The following is an 18,021-nucleotide window of genomic DNA, read 5'->3' on the forward strand; positions in this document are numbered from 1 at the left end:
GCACACATGTCATTACACGTTTGTCAAAACCATGGAATATATAACACAAGTACCCTATGTACTTAATGAACTCTAATATAAACTATGGGCTTTTTTGGGTTAAAGATACATCACTATATTGTCATTTCCCCCCTGCCTGTGGGAATGTTGATAGTGACAGAGTCTGCACATGTAGAGGACCAGAGGGTATACAGACAAATCTGTACTCTCTGCTCAATTTTTTCTTGAATATGAAACTGCTCTGAAAAAGAGAGTAGATTGTTTTTAAAAATTCCTTAGCTATGAGAAAATCCTGGCCCTTTACATGTACAAAGTTGTGAAGTGGTATATATATGTGTATTTGCATTAGTAAATTTCCAGAATTAGATTAGCATTTGAAGCATAGTAGTTTTATATTAATCTTATGTGTAACTGTAAACATGTTAGATAAGGACATTTCAGTAAAGTGTATGTGATACAAAACAATTTACACCCTTATTTTTCCACATTTTAGTAGAAGCTCCCTTTAGGTTAAAGGTTGTTTTTTTTATTATTTTTATTTTTTAATTTTGTTCAGACTACTTTTAACCAAGATAATTTTAATTCCATCAAATACAGTTTAACAATTTACAATTCATTTAAGTATAATAGTTTTCCATGTTAAATTTGTTCACAGCTGCATATTAAATCACCATACTAAAGTTTTGGTACCTTCCTTATGTCATAAATGCAAACTATTTTTCTGAGAAATATTTTATATAAATTTAAATATGTTTACATATTAAAAAGCTTTAAAAGTTTCTATTAGTGATTATTTAATAGATTGAGGAAACTACATTTCCAATATGCAAACTAATACATGAGTAGAATTGATACTATAATAGAATATTTAATATCTTCTTCTTTAATTTCTAAGATTTCAACTTTAATTAAAATTAATCAATTTCAAACTAGAAATGCTAAAAAGAGGCAAGCTATATTATATACTTAGATTTCAATATTTTTATGTTGAAAGCAATTAGTATGTTTTACTGATGGATGGGGAGGAAGGATAAAAGGGTAACTTCAAAGAGTTAAGAACAAATTATAACTTTTGAAAAACTAGCATTAAGCCTAATTGGTAGAATCTGTAATTTTGAGCACTTATCATGTACTCAAAACTGATGACTACTATCAGATATATAAAATATGACTATCCTTGGTTCCATAGGTCATGGAGAAGCACTGCCAATACCCAGGTGAACCCATTTGAAAGTGGGAGAGTCAGAGAGAGAAAGACAAATATCATGTAATATAGCTTATATGTGGAATCTAAAATAAATGGTATAAAGGAACCTATTTATAAAGCACAGAGTCACAGATGTAGGAAGAAAAAAATTTATGGCTACCAAGAGGAAAGTGGGGGAAGGGTAAATTGTAAGATTGCGATTGATGTATACACACTATTTATATAATGGATAACCAATTAGGATCTATTGTGTAGCATAGGAAACTCTACTCAATACTCAGTAATGGCTTACATGGGAAAATAATCTAAGAAAAGAATGGATTATGTATACAAAAAATTGATTTGCTTTGCTTTACAGCAGATGCTATTAATAATACAACATTGTAAAACAACTACACTCCAATAATTAACTTACAAATTAACTTACAAAAAATCAAAGCATGTGAGAACTTGTGCACATAATGATAATATAGGATTAATATGTATGTTTGGGGCATGTAGTGTTATCAATGATGCTTTTGTTCACAAAATAATTTAGTTGGAGTAAAATTATGAATCTATTGTTTAAATGAGAAAAGAGGGGGAGAAAAAGAGATTCCACCTCCTTCTATGCCCCACAAGGCCAGATGGATTTTAAAGGCCCTAGAATGACTCAGTCCAGAGTCAGCACAGCCCTGGCATCACTGCGTTCACAGGAAGGAAGATGGTGGATAGGCACCACCAGTTGGGGACCTCATTCATCTTGTCCTCAGTGTCTAGAACAGGGACAGCAGAGGAGATCTCTTACTGGTCTCTGGGAGCAGAAAGTAACTCCAGAAGAGCATTTCTTTTCCTTCACTATACCAACCTAACCCCACTGGTTGATTAAGTATTGAGAAATGACTCTTACCAAAACAAAGAAATCAACGAGCTGGCTTCCTTCCTGAAGTTATTCTTGAATGAGGCCATGGTATGTTAATATACATTGATGTTTGTCTCTAAATAACTTGTGTTTCATTAATAATGCTACTTCTTTTTTTCTCACTGATACTCATTAAAAAAAGTGGTAAAGATTTAATACCCAAAGTCCCTGATGCTGGGAAAGATTCAGGGCAGAAGGAGAAGAGGGTGTTAGAGGATGACATGGCTGGAGAGCATCGCTGATGCAATGGACATGAACTTGGCAAACTTTAGCAGATGGTGAGGGACAGGGAGGTCTGGCTTGCTGCAGTCCATGGGGTCGTAAAGACTTGGACATGACTGGGTGATTGAAAACAAACATTTGATATTTTCAAATCATTATTTTGCTTTTACTCCTTTTAGCCTATTATAATAGAAATTTTTCACTTATTCATTAAAATGGGGAATACGTGTAAATCTATGGCTGATTCATATCAATGTATGACAAAACCCACTGAAATGTTGTGAAGTAATTAGCCTCCAACTAATAAAAAATAAATAAATAAATAAAAAATAAAAAAATAAAGTTACAAGCTATCTCCAAGTTAAGTAATCTAATGGGCATGTTTTATTCCCTTTTTTTTTTAAACTCTGAAATGTTTAGCATTTCATCACATCCTTTCTTGAAAAGCCCTTTTCCCTTTTTCTTCTTCTTCAGTACTTTCTTATAGTTTTCCTGCTATTTCTCAGGTACTCCTTTTTTTTTTTTCTCTCTCTCTCTCTCCCTTTGAAAGTTCTTTTTTTCTCTACCTGTAATTTAAGCAGTAATTTTGCCTGAAGTTTATTGTTATATTTGCCTTTCAGTTTTCAAATAATCCTTTGACAATTTTGCTGAAACCATGTATAAGTTCATTTTAAAACTCAGTTCTGAAGACATGGGTTTGACCCCTGGTTCAGGAAGATCTTCTCAGAAGAGAATGGCAACCCACTCCAGTATTTTTGCCTGGAGAATCTCATGGACAGAGGAGCCCAGTGGGCTACAGTCCATGGGGTCACAACAAGTCGGACATGACTAAGCGACTAACACTTTCATTTTCCATTGTACATTTTAGTGGAATATGAATGCCTTAATTGTAATGCTTTTATTTTTGTTAGCTTTGGATTGTCAGCAAACAACTTAAACCCTGGGCTTACTGGGGAATTTACAATTTGGGAAATGAAAGCATTCATGAAGAACATGATGATTGTATTCCTTGATTTGGTCAAAATTAGAGTGTAACAACCCCAAATTGCATCTCAATAGCAACTAAACAACAACAACAAAACCCCAAATTTCAGATATTAACTAAAACGTGTTCAGCATTTAAATTCTATTTCCCATGTTCTCATCTGTCTATAACAATGGACCCAGGGGAGATTCCCCAAACTCCATTCTTCTTCCCATCAGTTAAATGAAATGATAGGAAGGTCCACGGTCAAATACAGAAATCCAGGGAGGGCTTTGGAATGGTTTATTCTCCTTTTCCCTTCTTTGATCAGTTTCTCCCTCTTCCTGACACACACACGGGCACGTATATTTGAAGGCTTCTCTTAGGCAGCTTTCACAGACACCAAAATTGCTACCTGTCCCTCTGTACTTGATTACTTTTCTCTTTTGTCAGAGATTTCTGTGCTTTTATGAAAACTATTCTAATTATTATTCTTTACTGAGACTAGAATGATGCAAAATTGACTTAATCTGTGGCACAAAGTTTACATCTTGCTATAGAAAATAAGTTATTGACAGGATTGTTAAACACTAAAATTGCTGAACAACAGAAGTCATTTCAATGTCTTTGAAAAACAAGATCTCATCTCTCTGAAAGATTGTTTTCCATCTTGTTTGGGAAGAGAATGAGAATTCAAATATTGCTTTTTAACCCTATGCTTCTCAGATATATATTTTTAAATCTTTAGAAATCTTTAAAATTGTGGATTCTGCCACAGCCTAATTGTCAAAATGAACCACAATTATAAAGTTAGGTTTTTTCCTTTAAAGATATGTTGTAAAAGTTCTTAGCTAATATAATACCTGCTTTTTCATTTATAAATTACATTATATACAGCATTTTCTGTCTATATTTTATATCACATTTATTATCAACATACATTCATTTCAATGTGTTATTTATGAAGACATCAGCATGCATATTTCTGTAAGAAAAATTCTTGTGAAATAATTAGGTCAAGAGAGTAGAGTGTGTGCATGAGCGCTGTCATTTCCGTTGTGTTCAACTCTTTGTGACCCTATGGACCATGGCCTGCCAGGCTCTTCCGACCATGGGATCTTCCCGACTAAGGGATCAAACCTGTGTCTCTTATGTCTCCAGCATTGGTAGGCAGGTTCTTTACCACTAATATCACCTGGGAAGCTCAAGATAGAGTAATTGTAGTTATTTTTGAAAATATAAGCCAACAACGACTTTCTTTGAATGTGAAGTCCCCAGTATTCAGGCTATTTTTTGGAAGATATTGAATTCTGTAATGCATTATTACTTCAATAAGCTCATACTTTAGTTGTGGAAATGATAGTTGCAAGGTTAAAACTTCAAGATACAAAATGCAAACATAGATCATATTACTCACCAAGTGCTCTTACAAGAGAGATAGATAAATATCAGAAAAATAGACTTTCAGAAGAAAGCAAATATGAGTTTAGCATGATTTTAAAAAAATTGTAAATAAATACACACAAAATTCTTCAAAATAAATCTAAATGTAAAAAAGATGCATTTCCAATTAGAAACTTGCTGTACTAGTTTGGAACTGGACATACATGAGTTTAAGTTCAAAATTCAACACAATCTAAGCTTACCCTTGGGTAAGTCATTTCCTCTCCCTAAACCTCATGTTCAAAATCTCTGAAATTATCACTATAATCATGTGTAATGAGGAGTTAAACTAAGATGATGTATTTAAGCCTTGGAACCAATTTAAGTTGTCTCTTTTTCTGTGTCCATTATAGAACCGATGACTTTGGCATTGAGAAAACACATAGTACATACTGTGCTTTTAGATTTGATAGCAATTAAAATTTTTATCCTCTCATGTTAATAGTCCATTCTTTTCTCCTTGTGTAGTATGCAAAGTAGAAGCATAAATATTATATACAAAATATGTTATCTGCTAGATATCAACTTTGAGCATTAATAAAATAAATGATTCCCTTTTAATAATATTGCTTTGAAAATAACTTAGTTCTTTTGTTACAGGAGATAACTGCAAGGCCATTGAATACAGCAAGATGAAAAGTATGCTTTTAGATTTACAAAATCAAAAATACATTACACAAGACAATGAAAACCCTAATGGTGATGACGTATTTCGGAAGAAGTTGCTGGTGGATCAAATGTTTAAATATTTTGATGCCGACAGTAATGGACTTGTAGATATTAATGAACTAACTCAGGTATGATTAATGATTAACAAGCTTATTTAAGTATAACATATTCAATATATTTACATTTGTGTGAGTTTTTACTATATTGATAAAAATATATTTAATTCATATTGTTTGACTGTAGGCATAAAAGATTTTAAGAGAAATATTTGACTACTTTATCAGCAGTATGAATTTCAAGTAACAAATGTAATTTGTTAATTTCAAGTAACATCATACAAGATCCTTATATGATGTTACACAATTTAAAAGAGGCATCTACTTTTGACAGGTTTCTATTCCTTAATTGCCATAAGGAATTGCCAGTTCTCTATCTTATTGAATTTATAAAATATCACCCAGACATGTTCTGGAGCTTTTGTAATTTTCTTGATTTTCTTATGGAAGCTTGCTTATCTAGTATTCAAGGACATTATTGAAAAGCAATTGAATACATCTATAACATAATGTAAATAAGTGATTTAAGAAAGTACTAAATTATTGATCTATTTAGTACTTTTTCAATAATCAAAGATCAACTATATTAAATCTAGTTTTAATATTATGTCTATATTGTTAAACTTCATGTCTTTGAAAATTGTCAACAAAATGGTTCATACATAAAATTTCTTAAGTGAATATTTTAATACACAAATTTTTTTTTTGTGAGCAGTCATATGTGTGAAAAAATGGAAATATTTTTATGTGTGTGTTACTGAGACTGATAAACTACTCTGAAAGAAAGTGAAATACCCACATTTAAGAACCTAAACTAGTTGCTGATAGTGGTGGAAGTGTAAAATAAGGAACAAAAAAACATATTTTCTGTAAATGTACATATAGGTTTCTAGGGATAAAGGGAGAGAAGCCTATCCAGGATGACTAGGAAATTGGTACTAGCTCTGAGGAATGCTACTGACTGCCTGATAATTCCTGTTGTGGATCTTAGGTAGATTTTGCTTCTGTGCTTAACAGTGAAAATAATTTTTAAAAAATTCAATTGTCTATTTCCACAAATATGCCAATCATATTTCATAGTTAGTTTAATGGCTTATTTAAAAAAAAATCAACAATGTGGAATATCAGTTTTATTTTGCAAGCATTCAAGCTTTGGGATAGTGTAACTTAGAGGCATCATTATCAAAGTGACCTTCTGAGCCAACTGACTTGTCTATTTCAGTTAATTAAAATATATATCATTTTCATTGTCTTCTTTAATCCAGCTTGTATTTATAGAACAGTTATAAGTCCTAGGTACTGGAATTCAAGGAATGAAACTGAAATTTTAGGGTAAAGTTAATAAACTTTTAATTCAGATATCTATTTTGGTATATAACTCATAATTTGTTTTTCACAAATGAAATTCTTTAGAACTTTAAATTTCTGGTAATAATCAGAGATGACTAGGCAATTCAATTAAATGAATTATAACTAAAGCATGTCACCTTGATCTTTGTGTGCCTGACATAGTCAAATATAGTGTTTTTGGTTTTGCATCTTACTTTTTTATTTTATAATATTTTTACTCTCTATTAACATGTGTGCACTACTGTACCCACTGGTTGGATATGACACATACTTTGACCAAATCTAGCTATTATAAGATCCACATCTGAGTCCAAATGGAAAAACTAATCATCACTGGAAAATGGTATTGAAAGCACTCACTTGTAGTTAAGTTTCTACTACATCCACATTTATATTAACTTCCTAAAGAAGCAGTAACAAAGTACAGCAAATTTTGTGGCTCAGACAACCTCTCTCTCAGTTCTGGAAGCTCAGCATCTGAGATTGAGGTGTTGACAAGGCCATGCTCCCTTAGAAGAGAAGCTTCTTGGAGGAGTCTTTTCTTCCCTTCTTTGGCTTCAGGTAGCACCAGGTATTCCTTGGCTTGTAGTGCATCACTCAAGTCTCTGCCTCTAGAGTCACAAAGCTATTCTCTGTGTACTGTCTTCATGTCATCTTGTCTCTTCTTCAAAGGATACCAGTCAAATTGGATTAAGGGTCCTCCCTGCTCCAGCGGGACTTCATCTAACATCATCTAATTACATGGAAATTACTCTATTCCCAAAAAAAGTTTACATTCTGATGTCCTCAGGTTAAGGCTTTAACATATCTTTGGAGAGGGCACATACCAATCCATAATAAAGTCATCTGGTACAGAGTTTAGTTTTTTTTTGTTATTATTATTATTTTGATTCAGACTTCATTCACATCTGAAAAGTGTCCTCCCAATTCATATGAAAGTTGTCATGCAGAAATGATCTTTAGAATCCCACTTACACATTGGTCAAACATGAGGTACACACAAAGAAGGATCCGGGAAGGTAATATTTACTGACTCCTCTGCACACATCCCACATAAGTCAGTCTTTCCTTCAGCTTTATAGAGTGGAAATGGTATCATCTCATCCATCAGCAATCAACTAACAGCCACTGTGGAAAGGATATAACACATTTCTAGCTAGTTATAGCACAAACACTGTTTTTGACTTGCCTCTTTAGGTTACAGGTGCTTTAGAAGAACTTGTATTCCAAATATTATAATGTGAAAGTCAATGATATATATGACTTTAAAAATCAACTTGGAAACATGTAACATCATCATTTAATATCAAGTTTCAAAAAGATTTAAATTAAATGGAGTAAAAAGGGAAAGAATCTTAATGGCTCTATTAATAATTTACAAACTATGTTTAATAGATATGTAACATATAACTCTAAGACACTGCAAGTAAAAATTAAAGAACATGATTTGACTTTGAGGTTTTATAAATGCAGCATTGATGCTTGCTGCACATGTTCTGTTCTTACTCCAAATAATGAATATATATATTCTAAAGCTTCTCTTGGGTTTCCCTGGTAGCTCAGATGGTAAAGAATCTGCTTACAATGCAGGAGGCTCAGGTTCAATCCCTGGGCCAGGAAGATCCCCTGGAGAAGAAAATGGCAACCGAGTCCAATATTGTTGACTGGGAAATCCCATGGACAGAGGCAGCTGGCAGGCTACTGTCCCATGGGTTCTCAAAGAGTCAGGCTTGACTGAGTGACTTCCACCACCACAAAGCTTATCTTGCAGGAGATTAGAAACTAATTTCATTTGAGAGAAGATAATAAAAAACAATAGCTGAAGGGGGTGAGACCCATAAAATCACAGGAACTTGTAATAATAAGAAAGTACTTGCTAGTGTCAGATGACAAGGTATAAACCTAGATCTCATTTGATCCAACTCTTCACCACTCTAGCTTAACATGAATACCTGTTACCACATACTTAGTATCTGAGTCTGGTTTTTGTATATTGAAAATATCCAACTATAAATTTAAATTTATCAAAATTGAAACTTTATACTTTCAAAAGAATCATGTTTTAAGAAGTTGATAAAAATTGATGTGAGAACACAGATAGATTTGTCCTTAACAATTTATGGTCTGGAAGAGTTAAAACAGGTAATAACGGAAGTCAGTAAATGTTATGATGGGATATTCACTTAAAAGATCATAGGAGGATATTTTAAGTAGCAAAAGAGTGCATGTCCTGTACTGATGAAGTCCTAGGATTTCTTTAAAAAATTATCATTTTTATGATCATAGTGTAGTGACTAAGAACTTTAATTATAGATATGGGGATCAAATTTCATCTCCTCTGCTTGACACCATGCAGTCTTTGGCAAGTGACTCAAGCTCTCTGTGTCCCAATTGCCTTGTCTACATATTGGGAAAGATAATAATACACAATATGTAAATTGAATGTGATATTAATATTATTTTGGAAATGTAGCCTTCTAAGAATCATAACTCATGCAATAGAAACAACATGATGAAATTATTAGTTATAATTATATTTCAAATCCAACTTTCCTGTGGATATGGTGGATGATAATGGAAATAAAGAGGGCACACATGCTTGAGTTAGTGGATGAACAACTGATCAATATTTCCATCCAGGTCATTCTGTGCATTTTAAATGTTTACAATTTCCTGATAGGTGAGAACAAATCAGCCATTGTAACCCAAAAATCTATATCCACATTATTAAATATACAAACATTTTAATGCCAACTTTTACAATCAAAAATGTTTTTTGAAAGGGAATAAAAATAATTTGGTTATTTCAAGAAATTAGGAAAAAATGAATTGCAGTATTTTTTAAAGAAATTTCATCTTATTGTATCTCATAATTTATTTTATCTTATTTTATATATTTTATTCTGTTCATCTCATTTGAGGTACTCACATACTTGTCTCATGTAGCTAGCATGAATGCTGTTAAATCCTGTGTGTTAACCTAGAGACAAGTACATGTCATTATTCTGCAACCACTGTGATACTGAGCATTTTCCCCAGAGTATATATTGTCTCATCTTTACAGATATAATGTTAAATTGAACTAAACTTAAAATAAATATCAAATATATATTTCAAGATGCTGGTATATGTTATAGCAAAATATCTCTACTTGTCAAACTACAAAATATCTATTTTTGTGCAATTTTTTCTTGCCCATAATAGCAAGTTATAAGAAATAATTGACAGCAACATTTTCAGTAAGGCATCCCTAGATATGTTATTAAATAAATAATATGCTTTACCTGACTATATTGTGCAATTTAAATATTTTAAAAATATGTAGATCCTCAGTTAGTATAGTAACTAATGATCATAGTAGTAGCAATTATAATAATACTATTAATACTATTACATTACTACAATCCAGATGTCTGTCAGCTCCTTTGCACTTCTCTTTGAGCTAAACACACACACTCACACACATACACAATCCATTTGCAAAAAGCAATGTGTGTTGGTTGAATGATTGAAGATGTATAAGGGTGGTAGAAGATGAGATTATACCACATATTACAAAAATCACAGATTGAAATTCAGTTTAGAAGGATCACTTTGTACACTTTTCCTTTCCTTGTGCTCTGTCCAGAGCATGGCTTGCATTCCCTACACCACAGATGCAGGACCCAAGTCTGTTTCTCGGTTTCAATTTTTTAAGTTTCCCTGGGGCTTCAAATGTCTTATCATGCCAAAAAATATGGTCTGTTTTATTTAGATTCTCACCCTAAATCTGTATAGCCAAAGACATCACAATCAGTAGTTGCCAACATCTATCTGCCTCTTTAAGGAAAAAAAAAAAACAAAAAAGCAAAAAAACTAATGGCAAGTTATAGAAAATAACAATGCCAACATCAAAAACCAATATCTAGCACATTCTTTCCTCTGGGGAAATACATTTCAGTCCCTGAGCCTAGCTACATGAAATCCCCGTGCTCAGTCTTCTGCTGTGTTTGTTTATACCCCTCAGAGAGAGGGGAAATCTCATATCACTCTCTTTCCTCAAGTGTGTGTCAGATCTATTTACACCCCATGACGAGGACTTTTGTCTCCCCAAAGTATGTGGGATTGGATGATAGGGGAGATTGGGGTTTTGATCAAATTTGCTTTTTTAGAGAAATAGAACAGAGTATCACTGTCTTCTCTCCCATATATGTGTCTTAATCATTGTATGACAAAGGCAATATGTCAATCACATTTTAAGTGTTTTTTTGAGAACTTTTGTTTTAATATGTATTGCCTCCATTTATTAACAACAGGTAAATGAGCATTTGGGGATTCTCTAGCGGCTCAGTGGTAAAGAATCTGCCTGCCAATGGAGGGGACATGGGTTCGATTCAAGGTTGGGAAGATCCCTTGGATAATGTAGTGGCAATCCACTCCAGTATTCTTGCCTGGGAAATTTCATGGACAAGGATTCTAGTGGCTATAATCCTTGAGGTCACAAGAGTTGGACACGATTTAGCGACTAAAAACAAATGGGTGCTTTTAGTTTATTTTGCTCTGAGTGGCCCTAATATCTTTCTTGAATCTGTGCTAAATTGCCTGGATCCTATTCAGAATGAGGTTGTAGAACTGAATGGTCTTGACCAGTAGCCAGTTTTATGTTCAGTTCAGTTCAGTCACTCAGTCATGTACGACTCTTGTGACCCCATGGACTGCAGCACACCAGGCTTCCCTGTCCATCACCAACTCCTGGAGCTTACTCAAACTCATGTCCATCCAGTCCTTGATGCTATCCAACCATCTCATCCTCCATTGTCCCCTCCTCCTCCCGCCTTCAATCATTCCCAGCATCAGGGTCTTTTCCAGTGAGTCAGTTCTTTGCATCAGGTAGCCAAAGTATTTGAATTTCACCTTCAGCATCAATCCTTCCAATGAATATTCAGGACTGATTTCCTTTAGGATGGACTGGTTGGATCTCCTTGCAGTCCAAAGGACTCTCAAAGTCTTCTCCAACACCACAGTTCAAAAATATCAATTCTTCGGTGCTGAGCTTTCTTTATATTTCAACTTTCACATCCATACATGACTACTGGAAAAACCATAGCTTTGACTAGATGGACTTTTTTGGCAAAGTAGTGGCTCTGCTTTTTATTAAGCTGTCCAGGTTGGTCATAATTTTTCTTCCAAGGAGCAAGTGTCTTTTAATTTCATGGCTGCAGTCACCATCTACAGTGATTTTGGAGCCCCCCCTGCAATAAAAAAAAAGTCTGTCACTGTTTCCATTGTTTCCCCATTTATTTGCCGTGAAGTGATGAAATCAGATGCCATGATCTTAATTTTCTGAATATTGAGTTTTAAGCCAACTTCTTCACTTTCCTCTTTCACTTTAGTTCTGTATACTAAAGCAAAATCAAATGGTCTGGCTCTTCCGGTAGATCAGGCTGATCAGGTGTGAAACCTCACTTGTTTGTTGTTCTCAGTTCCACTGTGTAAATCTAGACAACTGTCTGAGGTTCATCTCTATCATTTGTATCTCTTCCTTCTCTTAAATTGTCTTTTCCAACAGTAAGAATTCAGTGCTTTCTGAAATCTGATGTTAATTAATGTTTGCTTCAGTAAAAATTTGTAGAAATATGCTCTAAATTTGCAGGTGTCATAGGATAATAACTCATTGCAAAAGTTTTAACAAATATAAAGTATCTTTATTTGAAACATAAAGAGAAGGTTTCCCTGGTATTGTGTATGTGACAAGTGTGATCAGGCACTTGACAACATAGTAATGCATTTATGGGTTTAAGGACATTTGTTATTTCTAAAACAGACCTGTAAGGCTTGAATTAAAGATTCCAGGATGAAGTAACCTAAGATATGATCACATTCCTCTTGGAAGGCTGACATGTAAGAAAAGGTCTTCAGAAGATAGAAGATTAATAACCAGTAGTTATGAAAAGAATCATAGAAATCTTCCTGGTGGTTTATTCATATGCCTTTTTAAGTTGCTATGGACATTGATAAAGAGTTTAGGTAGACAGAAACATTGTGAATCAAGAGGTAAATACATTGGTGTAAAATGGGGACAGAGGAGGAAAGAATTACCTAGCTGAATGACCTGACATTCAAAGGAATAGTTTCTATCATCCCTCCATCCACCTTCTATCTATCTACCTATCTATCTATCTACCTACCTATCTATATTCTCTGTTTAATGAAAGAAAACTTATTTGGGAAAAAATAATCCAGATGTGCCAGTAGAGAATCATTTAGCTATTGACGATCTTTCTTCCATTGAGGTATAACAGATATAAGAGAAAAATTAACTTTCAATTATGTATGTCCAATATGTATTGGACAAATGGTTTTAAGGAGTAGTCAGATTTTCTTAAAGTCAATGTGGTGAAGAAAATGTTTTCATAAGAAACATAAGGCAAAGAAAATTTTCTGATCAGAACAGGATTTCCAGAGGGTACTATGATGCCTTTGAGTTGGAAAGGAAAGGAGATTGCTGCAGATTGGAAAATGAGCAATATGAGAAGATGGATTTCACAGGGTCACAGAGGTAAAGCAGGGTGAATAAAGTGTCCCTTAGAGAAAGAACAACTACTTCTTGCATCATAGTCCCAACTATTTGCTCCTCAGGATAAGATGAGAAGATATATAGGCAGACTTCACTCAATAGAATGGCACCCTTGAATTTGTTAGCAATGTTAAAAGAGAAACTGAAGCTTAATTTTTAATACTTAACCTTAAAATATTAAGAGCTTGTTTGAGCAAAAATCCACTCAAATCTGGCAGCACCAAGCCAGAAGTAGCTAGAAGCCCTCTGTGGAGGGGAACTAGGAAAGCTTTTGCAAAGAGAAGATGGAAACAAAGTAAGGGAGGTCCTGATTGGCTACAGATTAAAGCATAGTTGTTTGTGATAGGTTTTGATTTCATAACCTTGAGGCATTTATAGGCTTATGTTTTGGCTGGATTATCTTTGCACCAAGGCATTAGAGCCTCCTCAGCCTAAAATTCTCCAGGTTTAATTGAAGAACAGCCAACATAGTGCTCTTAAAGGCAAATGGTGCTAACAGCTTGGAAAGTATGTCCCCCAGCCTTCTCCTCATTTCATAAAATAACCACCCATGAAATTTAAGTAAGCCAAATTATTCCCTTGTGATTCTGAGTTTAAATAAGCAGCTGTATTGAGTGTATTGATTTAGCTTTTTTCTTCATTTAGATTCTGTCATCTTAATAAGCTGATTCACATTAGGAATACCTATTAGAATGAAATATTCCCCTAATGTGCATGCATGCCAACTGTTTATTAAAATAATAAGAACTACTTGTTCTCAGGATTTAGATTATTATGTTATATGTACATTTGACTTAAAAAGCCATTTGCTCAATGACTACCATGTGTGAATACATTTACAAAATTAAATAAAAACAGAATAAATAACACTAGATATTTTTAGCTAACAGGATGGGCATGATGCTGATGTCTTTACAGACTTTGTACATATTCATTTTCTTTAAAACTTATTAGAACTGTTACTTAGGGAATGGGTCGTTAATCTTTATTTTGAGAGTTGTTAAGCCTATTACAAATTTAAAGGTTTTTTAAAAGGTTCTGCTGGCTAGTCAACATATTTATTTACAATGAGATTGGTAGAAATTGTTTTGCCTCATAGATAAAATGCTATTTTAGTGGGAACAAACTAAATGCAAACAAACAAGCACTTGTGTGGATAGAGAAGGGGATAAGTGGGGACTCTCTGGGAATGCCATGGTAATTAATCCTATTCAAAAACCCCACAAGTCTGTCAGGTATACAAAATAAGGCATCAGAAACTGGGACTCAGAACAGTATTGGCAATGTCAGTAGGTAGATCCTAGTAGAACTGGGAATTACCTTTCAAGAGCTAAGGATTTTATAACAATAATAACAACAATGGTTAGCATTTAACAGAGAAAGGTAAGACCTATAATTTTTGGTTTTGGTGCAGCTCATTGCTACAATGAAAAAAGCAATACTTTCAGCTGTGTCTGGAAACCATAGTAACTAGTTTCAAATACTATTTTGTTTTTCTTTAAGGCTGTTCCTACAATAACTTGAAAGCTAAAGTGCTTTGAAGTAATTAGCCTCCAACTAATAAAAAAAGAAAAAAAGAAAAAAAATAATAAAAAACAAAAACCAAAACTTAACACCATGTTTAATATTTATAATAGCATGTTTTTTTTTATAGCATGTTTTGACTTTTATGAATGTCCATAGCAATATCTCCTTACCCATAATGAGAATTATTAGTAATTTAAAACATGCTATTTTGCTTGTTTGTTTGAATTTTTATTGGTGTATAGTTGATTTACAATGCTGTGTTAGTTCCTGCCATAAAGCAAAGTGATTCAGTTATATATTTATATCTATAACTTTTCCCCATTTAGGTTTTTACAGAGCATTGGGTAGAGTTCCCTGAGCTATACAGTAGGCCCTTATTAGTTATTTATTTTATAGATAGTAATGTGTATGCATATGTGCTAAGTCATTTCAGTCATGTCCAACTCTGTGCAACCCCATGAACTGCAGCCTGCCAGGCTCCTCTCTCCATGGGGTTCTCCAAGCAAGAATATTGGAGTGGGTTGCCATGCCCTCCTCTAGGGGATCTTCCCAACCAAGGGATCAAACCCACGTCTTTCTTATTGGCCAGGTAGGTTCTTTACCACTAGTGCCACCTAGGATGCCCTAATAATGTGTATGGTGGTGGTGGTGGTTTAGTCGCTAAGTTATGTCTGACTCTTGTGATACCATGGACTGTAGCCCACCGGGTTCTTCTGTCCTTGGGATTTTCCAGGCAAGAATACTGGAGTGGATTGTCATTTCCTTTTCCAAGGATCTTCCTGAGCCAGGGATTGAACCCAGGTCTCTTGCAATTGCAGGCAATTTCATTACAGACTGAGCTAGCAGGGAAGCTCTAGTAATGAGTATATGTTAAACTAAATCTTCCAATGTGTCCCTCTTTCCCCCCCATCCCTGGTAAAGTTGCAAGTTTGCTTTCTACATCTGTAACTCTATTTCTGATATTTTTTTTCAGTTTTTTTTTCCATTTATTTTTATTAGTTGGAGGCTAATTACAATATTCTAGTGATTTTTGCCATACATTGACATGAATCAGCCATGGATTTACATGTGTTCCCCATTCTGAACCCTCCTCCCACCTCCCTCCCCATCCCATCCCTCTGGGTCTTCCCAGTGCACCAGCCCCGAGCACTTGTCTCATGAATCCAACCTGGGCTGGTGATCTGTTTCACACTTGATAACATACATGTTTCAATGCTATTCTCTCAGATCATCCTACCCCATCTTCTCCCACAGAGTCCAAAAGTCTGTTCTATACATCTGTGTCTCTTTTTCTGTCCTGCATGTAGGGTTAACATTAACATCTTTTTAAATTCCATATATATGCTTTAGTATACTGTATTGGTCTTTATCTTTCTGGCTTACTTCACTCTGTATAATGGGCTCCAGTTTCATCCATCTCAGAACTGATTCAAATGTATTCTTTTTAATGGCTGAGTAATATTCCATGGTGTATATGTACCACAGCTTCCTTATCCATTTGTCTGCTGATGGGCATCTAGGTTGCTTCCATGTCCTGGCTGTTATAAACAGTGCTGCGATGAACACTGGGGTGCACGTGTCTCTTTCAGATCTGGTTTCCTCGGTGTGTATGCCCAGGAGTGGTATTGCTAGGTCATATGGCAGTTCTATTTCCAGTTTTTTAAGAAATCTCCACACTGTTCTCCATAGCAGCTGTACTAGTTTGCATTCCCACCAACAGTGTAAGAGGGTTCCCTTTTCTCAACACCCTCTCCAGCATTTATTGCTTGTAGACTTTTGGATAGCAGCCATCCTGACTGGCGTGTAATGGTACCTCATTGAGGTTTTGATTTGCATTTCTCTGATAATGAGTGATGTTGAGCATCTTTTCATGTGTTTGTTAGCCATCTGTATGTCTTCTTTGGAGAAATGTCTGTTTAGATCTTTGGCCCATTTTTTGATTGGGTCATTTATTTTTCTGGAATTGAGCTGCAGGAGTTGCTTGTATATTTTTGAGATTAATCCTTTGTCTGTTGCTTCATTTGCTATTATTTTCTCCCATTCTGAAGGCTGTCTTTTCACTTTGCTTATAGTTTCCTTTGTTGTGCAAAAGCTTTTAAGTTTCATTAGGTCCCATTTGTTTATTTTTGCTTTTATTTCCAATATTCTGGGAGGTGGGTCATAGAGGATCCTGCTGTGGTTTATGTTGGAGAGTGTTTTGCCTGTGTTCTCCTCTAGGAGTTTTATAGTTTCTGGTCTTACATTTAGATCTTTAATCCATTTTGAGTTTATTTTTGTGTATGGTGTTAGAAAGTGTTTTAGTTTCATTCTTTTACAAGTGGTTGTTATTTCTGTTTTATAGATAAATTTGTTTGTACCTTTTGTTTGTTTTAAGATTTCATATATAAGTGATATCATATAACATTTGTTTTTCTCTAACTTACATCTCTCAGTATGAAAATCTCTATATTTATCCATGTTTCTGCAAGTGCTATTATTTGCTTTTATTTACAACTGAGTAATATTCCATTATATGTATGTACCAAAATTTCGTTTTTAAACATATTATTTGTAGTGTCTTTAGAATATCAAGGTACATTAAAAATGCTGGTACTCATCTTTAAAGAATCCCAGTGAGCCATACAGTATGCCTTGAAAATAAAATAGTTTTCATCCCAGCAATGATTTAATATTGTATTTCACTAGCCTTTAAAAATTAATATTGACCCTAATGATTTTTAGATGTCTTTTAACTAGCTAGACATGCTATAAAACCTAAAAGGTAACTTAGAAGATGTTATTATAACCATGTGATTCTTTTCTTTAAATACATTTATCACAGGGTAGCATCAGTTATGTATGATTAAGCAACTATAATGTATAATGTTAATTATTTATCCTCTGTCCTTTTATGTTATTTTTTTAAACATTATTTGGCAATCTATAATTATCTTTTTCCCAGAATTTTATAATAACTTGTCCTCACTCATCCTTTCTAGAATATTAACTCCATAAGGGCAGAGTGTGTTTTTCTTCCTTACTAATTATCTCCAGTCCTTAGCTCTATTTTTGGCATTTGGTGGTTGCAAAGAAAGGAAAGAAATAGGAATGAAGGAAGGGGAAGAAGAAGAGGGAAAGAAAGAAAGT

General features: G+C 34.1%; 1 protein-coding gene across 4 annotated transcripts in view; it reads left to right on the forward strand.

Moving 5' to 3' along the window:
* Nucleotides 1-18,021, forward strand: part of FSTL5 (follistatin like 5) — an 851,448-nt gene that overhangs the window by 419,782 nt on the left and 413,645 nt on the right. For all 4 annotated transcript variants that reach the window (XM_043487302.1, XM_043487320.1, XM_043487311.1 and 1 more), the window contains exon 5: nucleotides 5,338-5,534. In XM_043487302.1, coding sequence (XP_043343237.1) covers nucleotides 5,338-5,534 — 197 coding nt within the window. The remainder of the gene's footprint in view (nucleotides 1-5,337; nucleotides 5,535-18,021) is intronic.

The sequence above is a fragment of the Cervus canadensis genome, chromosome 1, assembly GCF_019320065.1.
Source record: "Cervus canadensis isolate Bull #8, Minnesota chromosome 1, ASM1932006v1, whole genome shotgun sequence".
NCBI lineage: Eukaryota > Metazoa > Chordata > Mammalia > Artiodactyla > Cervidae > Cervus > Cervus canadensis.